The sequence below is a fragment of the Ochotona princeps genome, chromosome 6, assembly GCF_030435755.1.
Source record: "Ochotona princeps isolate mOchPri1 chromosome 6, mOchPri1.hap1, whole genome shotgun sequence".
Taxonomy (NCBI): domain Eukaryota; kingdom Metazoa; phylum Chordata; class Mammalia; order Lagomorpha; family Ochotonidae; genus Ochotona; species Ochotona princeps.
In genome coordinates this window covers 14064227-14084824 of record NC_080837.1, presented here as the reverse complement: position 1 = coordinate 14084824, position 20598 = coordinate 14064227, and the positions used below count along the sequence as shown (strand labels likewise).

Genomic DNA, 20598 nt, shown 5'->3' with positions numbered 1-20598 from the left:
TGCCCCCAGCCCAGCCCTCTTCCATGATTTCTTGGCAGCTCTGTGCATGCCTGCTGCTGTCAGGCTCACACCTGCTTTCCCTTCTGGTCCCCTGTTGGAGGACCAACACTCCCAAACACCAAGTGTCACTCTGCCAGCCTCCAGCTTCTGTCTGGCCCCTGCAATCCACTGCACAGCAACTGGGGAATCTTTTAAACAGGAGTACTGTGCTCACAGCAGCTGCCAGGGGGCCCCGTTGGGCTAAGGAAACTGAAGTCCTGGCCTGGTGCTGGGCTCCAGTTCCCAGCCTCCCAGTGTGCTCCCAGCACCCCCTCCCCAGCATGCAGGCTCTGGCTCTGCTGTCTCTTTACTGGAGCGGCCTTTCCTTGCATGTGTGTGTTATCTCTTGTACAGCCCTTTTAACTACTCTGTCCTTCTTCTGGCCTAGCATGTTTCCTTCAGGGGAGTGGTGCCAGCGTAGGGAGTTTGGTTCTCTGCTTTGTCCTAGGGTGTGGAAAAGTGGCAGGGCTCTGAGTGCTTGACTGCTTTGGCTGCTGGCTGACTGCAGCTTGCTGCATCCCTCTGCCTGACCTGGTGCAGCCTCAGTTTCCAGATCAGAGCAATAGGACAGCAGGACTGCATCTCACAGCATAGTGAGGAGTAGGATAAATGAGGGGTGTCTGTTGCAGTGTCTGGGGGCATACTCAGCATGTACTGGATGCCTTAGGCACTTTCTTTCTGTCTTCAGAGCTGGGACATTGTTCTGCCTGTCTACCATCACCTGGTGCAGACACACACACACACACACACACACACACACACACACACACACACACACACTCTCCCGCTCCCTCCCTCCCTCAGCCAGGGGTTTAGTTTGGGGGTGGCCAACAGGCATCTGGAAAGCAGAAGAGGGATTTTGAGGAGTGAGGCAGGTGAAAGGAGGAGAATCCACCTAGGAGACACCTAGCAGACAATAGTGGGGACAGGGGTCTGTGGGTCCATGGGGTGAGGGGGCGTTCCGTACCTCCCTTCCCGTGGAGGTCTGGGGGATTCCGACATGTCCAGATTCGGTTCAGAGAAAAGTGGCTCCAGAAGGCTTTGCTGGGACGCCTTTGCTTGGACACAGCCCCATTGAAGTCCCCACCTCCCCCACTGCCATAGGGCTCACTCCCCTTGACTGGCCCATATTTTGCTGGCCTTGTCCCCTTCACATCCTCCACTGGCCTGAGTTGCCAGCAAGGGCAAATGAATAGAAAACACCCTTGGGCGGGGGTGGGAGAGTGTCTCCCAAGTGCAGCCCTTCAGCACCTGCAGCCCTTCAGCTTGGCATGCCCCACCCTGACTGGAATGGATGAGGAGAGGTGGTCTTCAGCCTCAACTGTTCTGTCTAGCACATGGCCAGGCCAGAGGAGGGCAGCAGTGGCCCAGATGCGGCTGCACTGGACTTTTCTTTAAGACCTGACTTTTTTCTGGTTCCAGGAAAAGTGTCTCACCAAGCCTCGCCACTCCTCTGTTCCCCAACTTAGGCAGGCTTGATGGGTAACAACTTGGCGTTACCCAGTTAGAACCCACCGTGGTACTGGGACAGCGCATGCCCGTGGTGTCCCTGCTTGTTAGCTCATCTGAGCTGCCTCCCCTTCCCTGACCCAAGTTCCAGTTTCAGCTTCCTAAGGGGCAACTCACACACTGCCCAAGATTGTCAGGGCTCTGCGGTGGAGGGGTGGGTGTTCTGCAGGGCTAGGGCATCGGGGTGGGGAGTGCTCACCTGCCGGCTGGGATCCTCCTCGCGGAAGATGAAGGGACTGTGGAACTGTCTCTGCAAGGCGGCGTTGACCGTGATTCTCAGAAACCTGTACTTGAGCTGTGTGACCAGGGGCCCTGTCAGCAGCTGGCTCCAGGCACTTCTCTTCCTGTCCCCTGCTCAGTAGCGCCCCCTCCCCCATCCCCTACCAGGGTCCAGTCCGCAGGGCCAGAAGTGAGGGGAACTTCCCAGTAGTCACCCCTCCAGCCTCCCTAAGGGCCTCCACTTACTGCTTTCAAAGACCTCAGCCATAGGTTCCCCAGCAGCTGGAAGTAGATTTCCTGGTTGGGGTTCAGCCTCACGTTGCAGTTAATGGATACAACATCAGAGTTGCTGTGATTCTGCAAGAGATGAGATGAGGGGCCTTGGGGACGAGTGGCTGGGCTGGGAGCCGGGGCAGGGGAGGAGGTGGCCAACCTGGAGGCAGCCTCTGAGGACATGGGAGGGCCTCCGGCCACCAGAGGGACCAATCGCTCTGGCTGCATGGCCTAGCCACCTGGGTTTTGATCCTGGGGCAGGAAGAGAGGTGGAGAAACCAGGAGTTGACTGGCAGACAGCGCTGGGAGGTGATGTTGCATTTGAGGTTGTACCTAACAGCCAGCCATGCTGGTTGTATTACAGGAGCAGAACTTAAGTTCAGCATTAAGGAATCTATAATTAACATATAAACAGATTAAAAGAAAAAAGATATGAGCCTGGCATCAGATGCAGGCAAAGGTATTTACAGATGCATTTTCACAGTCCTGTAGCAAACACCACACTCCTTTCCAAATGTGGTCAAGGATAATCCTGATGTTGCATGTATTTACCACAGACGGGGTGGGGGATGGAAAGTAATACGACATGAAAACCCATGTTTGAGGGCTGAGTGGGGACACTTGTGCCGGTGGATAGCCCAAACACGTTCTTTCTTCAATGATTGGAAGTCGTTAGGTGAAAGCTGTGAGTGCTGTTGCCTCCCCCGCCTGCCAAGCCCAGATCTTGGGCAGAGTGCTCTGCCTGGGGGAAGTAAAATCCGGGTAGGGAATAGGGAAAGCATGTTGAGGGAGAAGACACTGAGCACAGGAACTGGGAAGCCAGCAGGTGCCTTGGGAGGGCAGGGAGTTGAGGTTGAGTGGATTCTGGGGTGGGAGACCCCAGCTGACATGGCCCACGTCTCCAGCCTCGTGTACATGCTTGGCTCCATCTGGTCCATCCCTGGTTGCCGTTTGTCTGTATGGACAGGTCCCTCAGCTCAGGGCATGTCTGCATGCCTGCTTTTCCCTTATTTCCCATTCCCATACCTGATATGTCCCACAGGCTTGTGACCTGGCTTCCTGGGCACCTGCTCTGTGTGCCTCTTGGGAGATAGTGGCTCTTCCTTTGTGTGTCTCCTCTTGATTTAGGGTGGGCACTGGCAGGTGCTTAGGAAACTCTGACCAGCTATCAGAACAGGACAGAGCCTGGTCCCCGTGGCTCGTGGTGCAGGGGACACTCACCAGCTGTGGGGTGCCACTCAAGTCTTCCTCAGTTGGGGTGGGGCGGTACTCGGTGCTGTTCCCCCAGATGTTACAGGACGTGTTCACCTGTACAGAGGACACATGGCTGCGTGTGCACACACACATCCTACAAGCAGCCCTAGAGGAGACCCAGCTGCCCCAGTCCTGGGAGAAGGGAGCTAAGGACCTGGGAGAGCCCCTTGAGGGTGCATCTGCCTCCTGAGCTTGGCCCCAGCGGGCTTTGGGTACCTGGTTGGTAAGGAAGTCCTTCAGCATCAGCAGGCGGTTGCCAGCCCGTGTGGCAATAGGGATGGTGATTTTCATCATCACCCCATGCACGGGGAACAGGCCCAGGTTCTGGATCTGCAGCCGGAGAAGGGGAAAGATCAGCACCCCCCAGCAGCAGCTGTCGGGTTGGACAACAGGCCCAGCGGGGCCAGGGCTCGGGGACGGTCCATCCAAAGGCCCCAGAGTGGAGCTTGGATGTGAAGTCCCAGTTCCAGAGGCCAGCCTACCCCCATCTCTCACACTACTGTGTTGCAGGGGTGGGGGTTGATGCACTCAGCAGGTGTTGGAGGCGGGAAGCAGACCCTGGGGTACAATGGAGCAGAGATTTCTCAAGTTCCCCAAAATAATCAGAACAGAACCAGGACAGAAGGCCACATTCCCAGCCTTCCTCACTACCATTCTGGCACCATGACAGCAACGGGAAGTGTCAGGAGCTGCCTGGGCATTTCTGTAACAGGGGCTGGGTGGGGGTGGGGGTTGGAGGTGCATGTTCTATTTTTCATTCTCACTGCTGCCTGGAATGAGACTGTGATGTTTGAAAATGCAGCCGTTTTGGACTGGGAGGTGTGTTGGAGGCTGCCTGTCTCTGGCTGAGGATGATGGACTGAGGTAAAAACACACATGCAAGACGCTGACAGCTCGGGACTTCTCTCATGGTCATGATTGAATTTCACGCTGTGTTATGGCCTAACACTGTTTTATGGAGCAACTGCTCATCATCACTGACAAATCCTTTCCTGGGGCTGGGAGACAGGGCTGGGAAGCCCAGACTTGCCAAATGCCAGACCGTTGAGGGGATATGGGTCACAGACACAAGCCCCTCCCAAATGTGGGAGCTCCTGAGCTTCCTGTCCCGCCTTCCTGGGCACCCCACTCCCCTCTGGCCTTACCTTGAAGATGCAGATGAAGGGCGGCCCAATACCATGGTATCTCTCCAGTGAGCTGTTGGCCTTGACCTCGTAGTGGCTCAGGCTGCTGCTCCTGCAGAGACATACCACAGGGCCATCAGGGTCAGCAATATAGGGACATGAGTGATGGAGCGGGGTGGGGGGGAGACAAGCAACTGCCTCCCCTGGACCACAAGGACCCACCAGGGCTGTTGTGTGGGGGCAGGATTCTGAGGTTCCGCCCAGCAGGGGGACCTGAGCCAGGGAGCCACCTGTTGGTGTCTCTGCCTAGGGCTATGGTCCCTACACTGGGCATCCTTTCCAGTCTCCAGGGGTGGCCATGGGGAGCGGCTGGTGAGATGCTTGCCTCCTCCAGCTGCCATTTCTCTCCACTTTTAGACTAGTGGCATCCCCAGGGTGTGTGAGCAGCCTTAAAGCTGCTGGGGTGAGCCTCAGTGAGACACTGAACGGCAGGGGTAGGTCTTGTTCCCGCTTTTACCATCCTTGCAGGCAATGCTCACTCTTCTGGCCTGATCTAGGCTGGATTCCTCTCACTGCCCTACCCCACCCCTGCTGGGAGCTCCCCGGGCTAGGCCTGGGTCTCCTCCTCACTGCTGCGTGAAGGGCCGTGCTTGGCTCCATGTCACAGTCCTCCAGGCCCCACCTTAGGCCTTACCCCGCCACGTCTCACCTCCCTGGGCGGTCCCCAGGGTCAGCCCACCTGGTGAAGAGGACGTCGGCTTCGTACTTGAGGTGGAAGCGCAGGAGGGCCGTGTTGTCATCCTTGGTGCTGTCCTGCTCATCACTGTCACTGCAAGGGCAATGGGGCAGCGCCGTCAGAGCAGCTGCCGCCGTTCCCTTCCCCCACTACTGGGACAGCCTCCCTCCAGTGTCTGCTGGCCACACAGTGAGCCGGAGGCGTCTCCCAGGGGAGGATGGACAGGGACTGGGTTTGGGTGCCTTTGGCCTACCCTGGTGCCTTCACAGGTGCCACCCATCTGGGTGGCTATGGGTGTGTGTGTGTGTGTGTGTGTGTGTGTGCTTAAATTATTTATTTCTTAATTACTTGAAAGGCAGATAGAGCAAGAGAAACACACAGAAGAGAAAGAAATCTTCCATCTGCTGGTTCATATCCCAAAGGCCCATAACAGTTGGGACCAGTCCAGGTTTCCCACACAGGTGGCAGCAACCCAGAAACTTGGGCCATGGCCCCTGCCTTCTGTAGATCCCACTGCAATTGGCAGTGGAGTTGGAACTTGAACTCAGGCTCGCTGATGTGGGCTTGGGGCATTGCAAGCAATGCCTTAACTCCTGGGCCAAATCACATCCCAGAGGGTATGCTTTCATGGCTCATGGGTTTTAGCCACTACCTGCCCATGTGAGGTTCTCACTGAGCTGTGCCATGTGTCTGGTGGGCACATTCTGTACTGTGTACAGACTGTCGGGGACACAGGCCTGGAGGGTGATGGCACCTGAGAGAAGGCTGTCTGCCCAGGCTGGGAGGAACTGACCAGTCACAGCTCCTGTGCAGGCATGGGGAACCTTGGATTGGCCAAGGGCTGTCTGGACATTTCTAACGTCATTTGCAGGCCATACAAGGTGATCAACTTAAACATTCGCCTACTCTAGATGTATTGAATTTTGAGCCGTGCCTGTAATTGTCTTGGCAGGGCTAGGCCACACATGGGCATTCTCCACTCCTGCACAGGATGGTTGAGGGTGTTCTGTCCCAGAGGCAGCAGGGGTAGTCAGAGGCAGGTGCAGGGAGTCTTGTCACATGTACTTCTGCTGAGAGTTGAGCACCAGGGTGAATCATTGTGGTCGTAAGGATGTATGGTTTCTGCCTGTTCCGAACCCCAAGGCCTACTCCCTGTGGAGCATTCTCCCAGAGTGTTTTGTTAGAAAGAGGCTTGGCCCCAGACACCCCCTCATGTTTCCCTACCACATCTCTCTGCTGTGGAACCTGATTCCCAACTATTAGGCATCTGTGCTGAAGCCACGACTACACAGGTGCATTCATGCTCCTGTGAGAAGGAGGTTGTGTTTTCTAAGAGTAGGGGCGAGCACGAGGGAGGCTGGAAGATATCCAGGTTATCTCACAAACCTGGTCACAGGCCAAGTATGAGTTCTTTCAAAAGGCATTTGGTTATATTGCATGTGCTGGTGGGTGGTGTGCTGGCTGTCCTGTGACCACCAAGCTGTGTGCATATGTGTGTGTTTGCATGTGCATATATGTGTGCAAACATTCTGGTGTGTGTGCGCATGTACACATGTGTGCCTGTGTGTGCATGCATGACTGCCCTGTGCACATGTGCTGGCGAGAGCAGGTATGCCTGTGTGTGCATATGGTTGTGCCTGCGTATTCCGTGTGCATGGCTATGCTGCAATGGCGGTGTTTGGAGTGCTTCTTTCACAGGCACCCCTCCCTTCCCACACAGAAGTAATTTAGTGAAACAAGAAACGTGTGTTTGCTATGAATGCAGTGTGGCTCGGGAATGCCACCAGCTCAGGGAAGCCTGGGCAGATGAACAGACAGACCCATAGGGAGGAAGAGAAGGTCTCTGAGACATGGACACCCTTCCCAGGGGAGAGGGCACTGGGTGAGGTGCAGGACAGCTGGTGCAGCGCTACCAGGTGTGCTAGTCCGTGCTGTGCATCGCTGGGGAACTGGCTGTCTCTCTGGGCCTCCCCTTCCTCCCCTCTGGCTACCTGCCCTGGGACTGTTGGGTGCCATCATCCAGAACAGATGAGGGCTGGTGAACGTGCTGCACTTTCAGAACTGTCAGTGTGAAAAATGGCCACTGTGTGCAGGGAAGGGACTGGCTGGGCTGTTGTTATACAAGGCTCCTTGAGAATGAAGACTGGTGGCCACATGTAAGGTGGCAAGGTCCCCCCTTCCTGACCACCACTACCCCCCACCCCCGGTCTTGCTCCGTGGGGCGAAGTAGCAGGGAGGGGCTGTGAGGGAGGGGAGGCAGGCCTGACATTAACCTTCCCGAAGAAAGCTGGATCTCTAGGTGGTGCAAGAAGATGGACTTGCTGAATTCAAAATCCAGCCGGAAGGCCACCTGCAAGAAAGTGGGGCCTGAATTGGAGTGGGGCTTTGCCCAGATCTCTTTTACCCTCCCAGGTCTGACCCTCAGGAGCCTCCCAGGAGTCACAGAGGCCCCATCGGAGGTGGGAGAAGCCTGTTCCCTGTTCTGCTCCCCCCCTGGGTCCTCCCTCCAGAGCTCCCAAGTTTGTCAGTGCATCAGCCTTCAAGGCACACCTTGACCGTGGCCTCATGGGGAGGCTCTTCCCAAGGAGCCCTCATCCCCTGCCATGTACTGCCTTGGCCCCAGCCTCGCGGCCCCGGCTCTTGGCAAAGCTGTGCCACCAGCTGGCTGATCTGCCCCAAGCTCCCCTCTATTTGCTTCCCATGGCATGCAGTTTGACCTCAGCGAGGGTCTCTCCTGTTCCAGGACTTTCCATGGTTGCCCACTGCCCAGAGCTGGTAGCTAAGCACCCCGCCATCTGGTGCCCACCTGCTTTTCCCCTTTCTCAGCTACCTTGCTTCTCCTGCTACCTCCCCCCAGCCTGTCCCCCTTTCCATGTATGTGCCCGAGCACATGGCTGGTAGGCACTGGAGAAATGTTAGCGTTTCTTCCCACCCCATCCATGCACAGCATGGGGCAGGGGCTGGAAATCCAAGCAACCTAGAAGGAGAAAGGACCATGAGATTGGCTGAGAGGGGCCAGGAGAGTGAGGGGGCAGCAATAGGTACCCGCTCTGGGGTACAGGGGAGCGAGCACTCTGCTACGGTGGGCTGGCTGCCTCATTAAGGTCATTTGAAGGTCATTTCATAGGAGAAGGCACTGATTGACATTAAAGCCGCTCCAGAGCTCCCTGCCTCTCTCTAGCCTTGTCCTGTACACACTCCCATGGCTACCTGGGCCTTCCAGCACCTACCCTCTCCCTCCCTGCCCCCTTGCCCTTGGTCCCAGCATCCACCTTGGCCTTGGCCCGGAAGAAGGGGTAGCTGACATTGCAGACTTTCTTATGCAGTCTCCTCTCCTCATTCACACACTCGATACTGCCATCTGAGTCGTCCTGGAGCAGGGGACACGGGTGGGGGACATAAAGGCAGTGGTTAGGCAGGGCCTGAGATCCAGGGCCTGAGCCATCTTCACCAGCAGCCAGCCTCCCTGCCCCAGGTACCCCTGCTGTCCAGGCTGCCGCTCAGAGCACATCCCCCTGCTGTGACTGGATTGGTGGTGTGTGGAGACAGAGGTGACATGCTCTGTACTGGAGCGGGGGGATGTGGGGAGTGAGCAGGCCCAGAGAGGTAAGAACCAGCTCCAACTCCTTCCTTCCTTCCTTCCTTCCTTCCTTCCTTCCTTCCTTCCTTCCTTCCTTCCTTCCTTCCTTCCTTTTACTTCCCTTATAGATCTATTTTTATTTGAAAGACATATTTACAGAAAGAGTAGGAGGGACAGAGAGAGGGATCTTTCATCTGTTGGTGCATTCCACAAATGACCACAACAGCCAGAGCTGGGCTGGTCCAAAGCCAGGGACCAGTAGCTTCTTCCAGGTCTCCCATGTGAGTGTAGGGGCCCATGGGTTGTCTTTTACTGCTTTTCCGTGTGCATCAACAGGGAACTGAAAGTAGAGCAGTGTGAACTCAAATAGGTGCGCATATGGGATGCTGGCACCATAGGCAGACTTAATCTACCATGCCAGAGCACCAGCCTAATGGTCATGCCTCTTTCCATAGGAAGGATCACAAAGATCTCTCTGCCCCAGAAAAGGAGGTTTCAGGGTCTTTCAGGAGTTTGTAGTCCAAGAAAGCTGTCCTCCTGGAGTGGGGGCTGCGGGAGACCTTTCAGAGGCTTTACCCTGCCTTCCTCCAGGCCAGGGCTTGCTGGGTGGGTCCGGATCCCACCCCTGGAGCCATCAGATTGGTAGACTGTGTGAAGAGATGGTGACCCCACCCCCTCCAATCCTTCCCAGCACTGCCTAGGTCGGGATGCTGACAAGTAGGTCACAAGGTGGCTCTTGGCTGTGAACAGAAGCATGATTGAGTTCAAGGCGAAACACCACCTGGCTTGCCCAGGTGATCTCTTCTTTTCTCACAGGCACACAGGGAGGAACTCCTGTACAGTGCTGTAGGTTGGCCATGCACTGTGGTGGTTTGCATCTTCTTGCTCATCTGTTGGATGGGAGATGGGTTCTGTGTCTGTGGATTCCACCAACCAGAGATGGGAAATAGTCCTCTGAACAACTGTGATACAACCTAACATGTAGACTTTTCTTCCCCAGACAACACAATGTATCCACATAGCATGCATGTTGCATTGGGTTTTCTGAATAATTTAGAAGTGATGGGACGTATACGGGAGGATGGGCATAGTTCCATGCAAATTCTGTCCTTTGAGGTAAGGGACTGAGCACCTGTGTGTTTTGGTACTCTCAGAAGGTTCTAGAATGAATGCTCTCCATGGATAGGGAGGCACAGTTGTAATCACCTCATTCAGTTGTAATGAAGATTGAATGACAGGATGCATGCAAGTGCACGGCCTAGTTCTGTGCCCAGCATCTGGTATTCACTACATTGGCAGCAGCTCTTGTTACGATGACTGTGTGTGCCTGCCTGGGCTCTGTAGTGTTGGGTGTGGCCTGGGGAGGGAATAATGTGTATGTCTCTGGGCACATGTGTGCATGTGTGTGCATGACTGCATGTCTATGTGATGCTGCTTGTGCTACTGCCTGCATGTGGAGCATTTCCTCAGGCACATACTTGCACGTGGACTTGGGTGTTTTATGTGGGTATGACCAGACCCATGTGCATTTGGCTGAGAAAGCTCCCCTTGGCTGGGTGTGGGGAGGAGGGTGAAGAGAAATCCGGTTCTCCCAACAGAGTGCCCTCCCAGGCTGGGGCTGGCGGGGGCGTGGACTCTGGAGGAGGCTGGATTTGGCTAACCCTGTCCCCATCATCCTCCATCCTCAATGGGTTCAGCACTTCCTAGGACTCTGCTTCTACTTGTTTCTGAAAGCCATTGGATGCTACAGGAGCAAAACTGAAGTAGCCAGGTGCTGAGATCACCAGCTTTTTCCTGTGCAAACCACTGCCTATACATCCTAGAATTTGTGTCAGCCAAAAGTGACCGACATGGTTGCTGGCGGCATGCTCAGTGATTCTTTGCTCATGATGACATTGTTAAAATAAAATCACCACAGATGGCATTCCTACTCCCATCATGCACCTGATGTCATGACACGTGTGAGATTTCCAAAAAAATAAAGGCAAAGAGATGAACACCATTCAAGCTGTGTCTCATACCACTCGACCTATGAATGTTCAATTAACCCACACCCTAGGCTCCGCTCCCTGTACCTCCAGATTCCTGGCTCTGAGCCACCTATAGTGCAACCATATTCCCTCTTGGGGGGGGGGTACTTGAACTTTGCAAGCAAACAGCTCTTGTTTCTCTGCTGATCTTTACCGATGTCTTAGCCTTGCATTCTTGTGTCCGAGACAAGAACCTGTGTCCAGCAAGCCCATGACATCAGTGATGAGCCAGTCAGGAATAAGCAGGGGTCGAAAGCCTGCCCAGAAAATCAGCTGGCAAGTCTTCCTCCCTGTTATGGCCACCCTGGCATGTGATGGTCTTGGTTTCATTCTGCCTTCCTCTCCTTCACTCCATTGTGACTTACTGTGAACTAACTCCTATTTATTTATTTATCTAACAGAGTAACAGAGAGAGAGAAAGAAATCTTCCATCCACTGGTTAGCTCCCTAAATGGCTGCAATGGCCACAGCTAAGTCAGGCCAAAGCCAGGAGCTTGAAGCATCATCTGGAACTCTTATGTGGGTGGCAGGAGCCTAAATACTTGGGCCATCTTCCACTGCTTTTCCCAGGCCATTAGCAGGGAGCTGGACTGGAAGTGGATATATGAATCAGGTCCCATGAGAAAGCTTGTATCACAGGCAGTGATTCTGCCATACCATGGTACCTGCCCTGCCCCACTGCATATGTCACCACCCTTACCAGTGGGGTGTTTGGGCTTCATTGTAGTCTGCAGCCTATTTATGGCAAATAAATTCTGTCACCCCTGGTCCCTGGGAATCCTTGCTTCCTTTATGGAAAACTCTTAGGCTTATGACCACCCTCATGCTTCTGGGTCTAACATCAAGATGCTGAAAGTTCCCACCAATTTAGTTTGGGGTTCTGTTTGCTTCATGATTTGCCACAGTGTTATCATCCCCCATTTCCATGACAACATGCAGAGTGTGTGTGTGTGTGTGGGGGTGGTTCCTGACAAGACTGATGGGTTCTCTACGGAACATTTCACTTGAAAATTTCTCTGTGGACTCAGGCACAATGGCTCAATGGCTAAAGCCTAACTTTGGAAGTACCGGCATCCCATATGGGTGCTGGCTCATGTCCTGGCTGTTCCACTTCCCATCAAGCTCCCTGCTTGTGGCCTGGGAAAGCAGTGGGAGGATGGTCCAGGCACTTGAGCCCTGCACCCATGTGGGGGACCCAGAAGATGCTCCTGGATCCTGGTTTCAGATCAGCTTAGCTCCGGCCAATGTGGCCACTTGGGGAGTGAACCAGCAGATGGAAGATCTATCTCTGCTTCTCTTCATAAATCTGATCTGCCTTTCCAATAAAAGTAAGTAAGTCTTAAAAAGTTTCTTTGCATTTTTCACAGGAAACTGTCCTCCCTTCCTTTTGATCGACAGCTTCCAGGATCATTTCAATGGTCATCTCAAGCTGCTATGGGCTTGAAGTACCAAATGGGTTACTACCTTGCTAATATGTGAAACATGTGGAACATGAGGCCTGAGACCCCTCGTGGCTGGACCACTGCACTCCTCTCTTCTCCTTCCCACGGGACCGTGGACACCTGGGGCCCACAGATGCTGGGAATTGTGAATTATATTTGAGATCTGGACAACAGGTCTGTGTTGGTCCACAGGGGGCATCCCAGGGATATGTGGGACACTGAGGATGTAGTCAGGTTCCTGGATTGCTGACCAGCCTTGTCCACTGCCAGGCCTCAGAGTCGTGACCCACTTCTTCCCCTATCTTTATTTTCTCTCTTCAGTATCTGAAGAGCCCTTTTTTTTTTTTTTTAAGCCATGGTAACTCCTACCTGTCCTCATGAACTCATCCCTCCATTGCCTCATTTAAAGTTGGGACATCTGCGACTGGTACAACGGCTTAACTGGTTAGTCCTCTACCTGCAAGTGCCAGCATCCCATATGGGCATCCTGGCTGCTCCACTTCCCATCAAGCTCCCTGCTTATGACTGGGAAAGCAGCGGGAAGATGGCCCAAAGCCTTGGAATCTGGCACCTGTGTGGGAGACCCAGAAGAAACTCCTGGCTCCTGGATTCAGATTCACTCAGCTCAGGCTGTTGTGGCTATTTGGGGAGTGAACCAGTGAATGGGAGATCTTTGTCTCTTCTCTCTGTAAAGCTGCCGCTCCATTAAAAAACAAAACAAAACAAAACACAACAACAAAAAGCCCCACAAACCTTAAAATAAATAAACAAATAAATAAGTGAGGACGTCTTGTGCTACAGTGTAAGCTGCTGTGTGGAGAAGCCTGGCCAGGAAACAGGAGCCTCCACTTTGACACTTTAACGATATCCTCCAACCTGGGTTCTAAGGGACAACACGCTCCGAACTTCCTTCCACCTAGGCCTTCATGGCACTTTCAGGGCTCCACCCTTAGGGGGCACTGTGGGCTCCGTCATGCCTGTTCCCTTCTAGAGACCAGATTCGTGGAAGTCTTACAAGTGGGCATGATGCACTATTGGGTGGTCCTCCACCCAGGGCTCAACCCCCTGGAGCCCAGTTTGTCCCACTGCTGGACCCATTTGCCATGGGGCACTGAGAGTTACCATCCTCAACCCCATCCCTGAAGTCCCACTGTCTCTGTTCTACAAACCCATTTATCTTACTTGGCATCCATTCCCTCAGTCAGTTCTCAAACATCTTCAATTTAGCAGCTACAGGAGAAAATCTTACTAAACACCATGAAATGGCTTTGAGAAATCTGTCTCTGTGGCCCACCTTGAGCAACTTAGCTAGTAAAGATGAAGGGACAGCAATTAACAAACTCTAAGGTGGGGGAGAGATGATACTGATGGGGAGCTGATGCCTGCCCTCTCCACACCTCCACTTCTGTGCAGCAGAGAACTGCAGTTTCCACAGACCGGCTGCTTAGAACCAACATGGTTGTTGGCTGTGTCGCTGCCATGAGCTGTAGCTGACTGTAAGGTCTCTACAATAAAACTGCCATGACTGATTCTCCTACTCCCATCATGCACCTGGCACATGGCATGGCCAAGATTTCCAAAAATAGACAAGGATGTAGTTGATACTTAAACCCTGTATTCTATTTCCTTTGAACACTGAATTCAACCCCCCACCCTGGACACCATCTCTCTGCTTCCAGATCATATAAAAGGGTCCTGAGTCTCATTGAGCATGGGTATGCACATGCATGTGTGTGTGTGTGTCCCTGGTTTGAGGATCTTTCCTTCTTGAGGCCTGCACACTGCAGTCATGGGGGAGGAGGTGCTTTGCAGACACTGGTTCTGCCCCCAGCTACCCTTTCTGGGGAACAACAGTCCCATCAGCTACCCCAGAGACTCTAATGGGCATGCAGGACCTCCCTCCTGTGTCTTTGGCCTTAGGCAGACTGGGCAGCGGCCAAGGCCTCACCTTGTGGATCAGGCTGGCAAACTGCAGGTTGGCCGACTGCGAGATGTTGAGGACGGTGCTGTAGGCGTTCTCGCCTCTGTTCTCTAGTGAGGCCTCCACTGCCACCCGCCGGCGCGTGCTCTCTATGATGAAGACTGTGGTGTCGAAGGACAGAGTGTAGGCGGAGCAGTCCTGCACAGACCTCCGCAGCACACGCTGGCAGTAATCCCTGCAGGTGGGAGAGAAGGTGGGAGAAGGTCAGGCTGGGGGCACTTGGCTGGCCCCTGCTCCTGGGAGTGGCCGCTGGGAGAAGCAGGGGAGAGGATGGGAAGGAACTCACCTTGCCTCCAAGGCCTCTGCTCTTCCTGTCACAAACTGTCTCCTCTTCTGAACCCAGAGCTCATCACCTCCTCACTCATATTCCCTTCAGGCCCTGGCTGCCAGGAAGCTTAGCACTAAGGTTAGAGACCTGGCTGGAAACCTCGCATGCTAGAGTGTCTGCTTCTCCATGTTCCTGCAAGGCTTGGATGTGCTCTATGTCCTGTCTACCTCATGGTTTGCAGATCTTCCATCCAGATCATCTCATGCTCGAACAAAACTCAAGCATAAATGATGATGTAATACATGCATAAGCTTTAAGTAAGGTATTGCTTGTTCTTTTTTCCTCATGGGTGAGTTTATTTCTTCCATGGACCGTGGGTCCCCAGCTTACATCCTCTGCATGTTTCCATCAGAAGGATTGGAAAGCCTTGGGTTTTAGACATAGGACCCCAGGGGTTGCCCAGTCTGGTGTGGAGGATGAACACCCAGGACTGTGGGTCCCCATTTCTACCTGCTAGCCAGCTGGGAGCACAGGCTCCAAAGAATCTATCTGCTTTCCAAACAGCGTTGGAGGGGATTGGACTAGAGTAACAGTGTTAACTTTACGGATGCCCAGAGAGGGCCAGGGATTCACTGGGGGTCACACAGGATGGGAAGAAGAGCCTTAACTAGGAGTTCAGTGTTTGATCCCCACTGCCTAAGGGGAAGGTGTGTGCAGGAAACAACTCAGGAGCCCCCAGAGCTGCTGGCAAGGCTGGAGTCGGGGCAGAAGGACAGGTGCCGACTCACATGGCTGTGGGCAGATCGCTGCGGGCGTCCAGCACCAGGTCAGGGACGCAGTGCTCATCCTCATTGCAGCCATTCCAGAAAGGCACCTGTGCCGAGGAGAGCTGGCTGTGAGGCTGGCCAGGGCTGAGGCTGCCAGCAGCTGCCTTTCCCACCTGACCCTCGAGCCCGTGGCACAGCAACGGCTCCATCCACCCCACCAGAAAAGCCCCCTGCTGTACCTATCGCACAGCACCATGTAAATAAACACGGTATGAAATGTGCACAGAACCAAGAGAGGCAGAGGAGACATAAGGGGTAGGAGTCAAGGGGGCAGGTGGCTGTTCTGGCCAGTGGGTGGCAGAGCAGATTTAAGTTGGTGATAGGTATTGAAGGATGGGTGAGCTGTCTGGGCAGACAGGGGGTGGGGGGTGAGGAGGGGCTGTGCACGGCAAATTCTGGTGAGACAGATTGGGATGGAGGAAATAGAGAAATGGGTGGGGCCTTGGGTCTTGGAACTGACAGGAGTTCCCAAAGGCACAAGGCAAGGGTGGGTCCTGCCACACACACACACTGGAGGCTCCCCTGGCTGCTGTAGGAGGCTGGGCTGGAAGGGTCTGAAACTGGGAGCAGGAACTGTTCACTCTAGCTCTCCCACGTGGATGGGAGGAACCCAATCATTTGAGCCATCACTGTTGCCCCACAGAATCTGTCTTTTCAGGAGGCTGAAGCTAGGGGCCTGTGGAATCGAACCCGGGCACTCTGTGTGGGATGTGGACTTCTGAGCTAGTAGGCTAACCATCGACCCTCTGAATTTCTTTTTCTTTTTAAAATTTCATATTTATTTATTTATTTATTTGAAAGGCAGAGTCACAGAGATAGATGGATGGATAGACAGACAGACAGTGATCATTCATCTTCTGCTTTACTTCCCAAATGGCCACAATAGCCAGGTCTGGACCAGGTTGAAGCCAGGAGCCAGGAACTCCATCTGGGGCTCCCAGGTCACCCAGGCTCCACTGCCTTCCCAGGTACATTTGCAGGGAGCTGCATGGTAAGCAGAATAGCCAGGACTGGAGCAGGTGCTCTGATATGGGATGCTGGCATCACAAGGGGTGGTTCAACCTGCTGTGCCAAAAAATGGCCCATTCTGCACCCTGCCCCCTCCTTGCCTGTCTTTTCTAGGTATCTGGAAGCGTGGTCCTACCATTCAGGCACACATGCAGGGGATCAGCTGGGGATTTATGTTTGGAGTACACTGAGTTAGAGGTGCCTATGGCCTGTCTTGGGTGAGATGTCCCCGCAGGTTCCTGGGTATCCAATCTTGGTGCTGAGGGGCAGTACCATCATTATTCCCAAGAACGCAGGGCAAACCTTGGGAGGGGCACAAGGGTCACCAAGTTCATGCATAGGGAATGCATGGCCTTTTTCCCAAGGCCCGTGCACTCCTGTGTCCCTCAGGCCTACCTGTCACCAGGCGGATTTGCAGACAGAAGCAGGTACAATGTTGTGTGGGATGGTGCTGTGGGGACAGAGCTCAGGGTTGTCTGGGGATGTTTAGGTGCCCAGTGGAACAGCCCCTAGTTATCCTACACCTGGCCAAAGAGGTCTGAAAACCGTGTGAGCCACAGGCTCATTTCTCAGGGGCCCAGGTGCTACGGTGCTTGGGACAGAACCAGGCACTAGCAGCCACTAAATGGGACTCTGGAAGAGTGAGCAAAGATTCTGCTGATAGGTGACTACCCAGAAATTCAGCTGGCTCCTAGCTCCCTAAGGGCAGTCCGGCTTTGCCAGTGCAGCCATGTTGACTCGGTCAGTAGCGGGTGTGATGGACAAGAGTTTGATGGTGGAGTGTGGGAGGGGTGAGGAGAAATCAGGATGAGAATGAGAAAGGGGGGGCTGAAAGAACTTGCACGGGATGCGGGAGAGGCCAGGAAGTCAGGAAGTCCCAGAAGCAAGCTAAGACAGAGCGCCACCTGCTAGTTGGGCTCTGGCTCCAGAGGGAGCTGCTGTGCTTTCAAGTCTTCTGGAAGTCCTGAGGCCTCAGGCGTGAGATCTGCCTGCCTTCCCAGCACATCATGACTTTGTGCCAAGCTGCAGGTACAGGAACATTTGAGGGAGAGACGCCAAGGAATCTGGGCACTCCCAAGGCCAGGGACAAGGTCACATAGTCGGGGGATGGGGTGGCAGCCAATAAGCTGTCCAAGAGCCACTTTTAGGAGTGAGTGTGTGGGGTGCAATGGCTAGGTTTCTTCCAGGACACCTGCTTCCCATATTGGAGACTTTAGTTTGAGTCCTTGCTCCTCTGTTTCCCGTCCAGCTTTCTGCCAGTGCACATCATGGTGGCTTAAATAACCAGGTCCCTGCCAGCCAAAAGGGAGACCTGGATGGAGCCTCTGGCTTCTCACTTGAACTTGGCCCAGCCCTGGCTATGGTGTGTTGCACCTTTTGGGGCATAAAGCAGTGGGATGAAGATCTCTCTTCATGTTTCTCTCTGTCTTTTAGAGAAAGGAAACAAAATTGAAAAAAATAAAACCACCACTTCTTTGGGGACTACTTGGGAGCTAGCCAGGGCAGCTGGGGGAGGACCAGGCTGTGAGTGAGTGGAGTCACTCCTAGCCCTCACACCCTCCTCTGTTAGACAGCGACGACCGGGTAGTTTGGGTCAGGGTCCTGGATTCCCTGTCTCTTTCCATGCCAGGTTCCCCTGAGCTGGGGAGATGGGGAAGGCCTGACAGAAGGAAACCTGGTCTTTCTGTCTCTCCTGGGGTGGCTGGGCTTAACCCTCAGCAGGTGCAGAGGACAAGGTGTGGAGCAGGGGATGTGATGGGGAAGTGAAGCAGGGGGCGGTGAGGTGGGACAGAGAGGAGGAGGGAGGGAGCGGTTTTTCCTTGCCAGGGAGTACCGAGACTCTGAGGGTAGTGGGCCAGCCGTCGTCCAGCATGGGGCCTTGGTCTGTATCCTCTAGGGAATACTCCACCCAGAAGGTCACGGGCTTCACGTAGTCAGCGGTGTCCTGGGGGAGGGTGGTGAGAGAGCAGAGCGCACCTTCCTGAGCCCAACGGGCAGCTGTTCTGGGGGCCCCTGGTGGAGGGAGCTCACAGTGGGGGACCACAAGTGCAGAGGGAGCTTTGTGGAAAGGGGCCGGTGGCTCAGCTTCTGGTCAACCTCCTGCTTATCCTCTAGGGCAGGGTTCCTGCTGTCCCACGCCTAGGTCTTCAGCAAGTGGGCACCACTGTCCCTGCCACACCTGACTGTCCCTGCATTGCCCCACCCACCTGCCAAGCTGTCCTCTGTACAGTGCAATGCTGTCACTGTGATAGGGGTGTGTCAGCAGTAGAGTCAGGAATGAGAGCCCACAGACAACACTGGGCAATTTGGACAGGCCCTAGGTGCAGATGGCAAACGGAGAAACCTGGGAACCCCAGTGGTTTCTGCTTCGAAGTGGGGGTCATCAGAATGGCCTGGGGCTTCCCCTGGCCTGGTCAGTAAGTCTGAGATGGGGCTAGGAAATGTGTATTTCCAACATGCCTGGGTACTAAGGATGCTCAGAGCCCCAGGGCCATGCACAGGTGTCAGAGGGCCAGGCGACATAATCTCTCCCTGGGGCTGGTGTGGGGAGCTTTGAATGCCCGATTGCGGCTGCTGCCTGGGTATTTGGAGATTCTGGGGGGGAGACACATGTTCCACCTTCTCCCTTGCCCATCCAAGAAGCCACCATCCCACTAGGACAGCCCTGCTTCCCCTGGCTACTCGGCTGGCCCCCGCTCTGCTCCTCCCCTCCCTTCCCCTCCTCTCTGACTTGTCCAGACCTCAGCCTACCTGAACAAGCACTTGTTTCCTGTTGATGCCCATTTAGCCTCTCCTGAGGGACTCAGTCCCTGCTGGCTGACCCCAGCTCTAGCTGCCAAGCCCTTACCAAGCACATCTCCCTAGGGCATTTCACCCCCTGCTAAGGAAGCCCTGAACACCTGCACTGGGGGCTAGGGAACTTTAGGGGAGAGGGACGGAGAAGTGGTGGGGGTATGTCCAAGGCCTACACTCTACCCTTGGCTGGCCTCCTGGGTCTGCTGGTACCCTGGGGTCCTCGCCTCTCCCACCGCGGCTGTTGTCCTGCCTCCCTTCCTGCCCCTGCCAGTTTCAGGTCCCTTGTGGAGCCAGGGCAGCCCGACTCACCAGGACGTGAAAGTTAATCCGCTGGCAGTGCTCTTGGCCCGTGGACAGCAGGACAGCCAGGTTGGTGAAGCGGTCACCGCCGTCATCCAGGTGAGCGCGTGGTGTATACCGCCTCTCATCCATGGTGGCATTGTACCTGATGCCTGCAGGAGGGGGTGGGGCCAGACAGGCAGGTGGAGACTCAGTCCCACCTGAGACCATTTTTCCTTATAAGAGAGCCTCCTAAAAGAAGGCTGTCTCCTCCAGGTAGCCCACAGGCTGGCCAGGGGAGAGCTTCTGCGAGAAAAGGGAAAGAACGAAAAGGGAAAGAGCAGAAAGGGGAGGCAGAGGGAGAGGAAATGGTGGTAGAGGGGAGGGATGGGGCGTGGGGACAGCAGGGAGGATGAGGGGAGGTGGAGCAGGGGCCGGGGTGGCACCCGAATGAATCCCTCAAGTTACCCTCCCACACACTCCTACCCTTGTCTCCACCTTGCCTGTGTTGGCCTCAGCCCTGGGATCCCGTGCTGGGTTGGTCCCAGCTCCAGTCAGCAGGTACCTGGCTCTAGCCCCAGCTGGTGCGGGCTCAGCCAACTCATATATTTGAGCAGAGGTCTCAGTTGCTAGCTCTCAGCTTTTCCCTGCATCAAGTTCATGGCTGAGTTTCCAGGCTGCTCCATAACCTTTAGTTCTGACTCTTCCCTCTCCCGGGGCATTCAGTCCTGCTCACAGCTGCCCCCAACGATTTACCTTTGATCTCAGCGCATGCACAGGGCAGCTGACAGCCAGCAAAGGCGTCTACAGGTGTGACCTGGCCCTGAGAACCCACATTAAGGGTGGGGGTGAGGGATGTGACACAGTGCTCCTGCCCTGGAGTTGGGAGCAGGCTAGTGTGGAGTGTGCCGGGTGGGGTTGGGGGGCTGGATTACCAACAGTTGCTGTTTCAAAATGGGGTGCCAGGAAGACGGGTGTGAAACACAGGAAGGCGGCTAGGCAGGTGGCGTCTCTGCCGTTGCGCTTGCAGTCCTTGTGGAAGATGTTGATCTTGGAAGGCTCGAAGCGCAGGCTGGCATTGATCTGAACCACGGGCCGGGACCTGTGGGAGAAGGGCCAGGGAGCAGGGTGAGGCCACAGGAGCCAGACAGGGGCGGGGTCTGCAAAACTACCTCGGGAAGGTGGGGTGGGGCCCTGGATTGGGCAAAAAGGAGTGTGAGTGGATGGGGGCCC

General features: G+C 54.8%; 1 protein-coding gene across 1 annotated transcript in view; it reads right to left on the bottom strand.

Moving 5' to 3' along the window:
- The window catches only part of ITGA11 (integrin subunit alpha 11), a 90170-nt gene that overhangs the window by 3054 nt on the left and 66518 nt on the right, over positions 1-20598 (bottom strand). The window contains exons 16-28 of the mRNA XM_004577948.2: positions 20301-20467; positions 19396-19538; positions 18125-18235; positions 15244-15329; positions 14155-14362; positions 8427-8525; positions 7428-7504; positions 5158-5247; positions 4440-4530; positions 3511-3624; positions 3262-3348; positions 2014-2124; positions 1748-1843 (exon numbers count right to left, since the gene is read on the bottom strand). Of these exons, the coding sequence (XP_004578005.2) occupies positions 1748-1843; positions 2014-2124; positions 3262-3348; positions 3511-3624; positions 4440-4530; positions 5158-5247; positions 7428-7504; positions 8427-8525; positions 14155-14362; positions 15244-15329; positions 18125-18235; positions 19396-19538; positions 20301-20467 (1480 nt within the window). The remainder of the gene's footprint in view (positions 1-1747; positions 1844-2013; positions 2125-3261; positions 3349-3510; positions 3625-4439; positions 4531-5157; positions 5248-7427; positions 7505-8426; positions 8526-14154; positions 14363-15243; positions 15330-18124; positions 18236-19395; positions 19539-20300; positions 20468-20598) is intronic.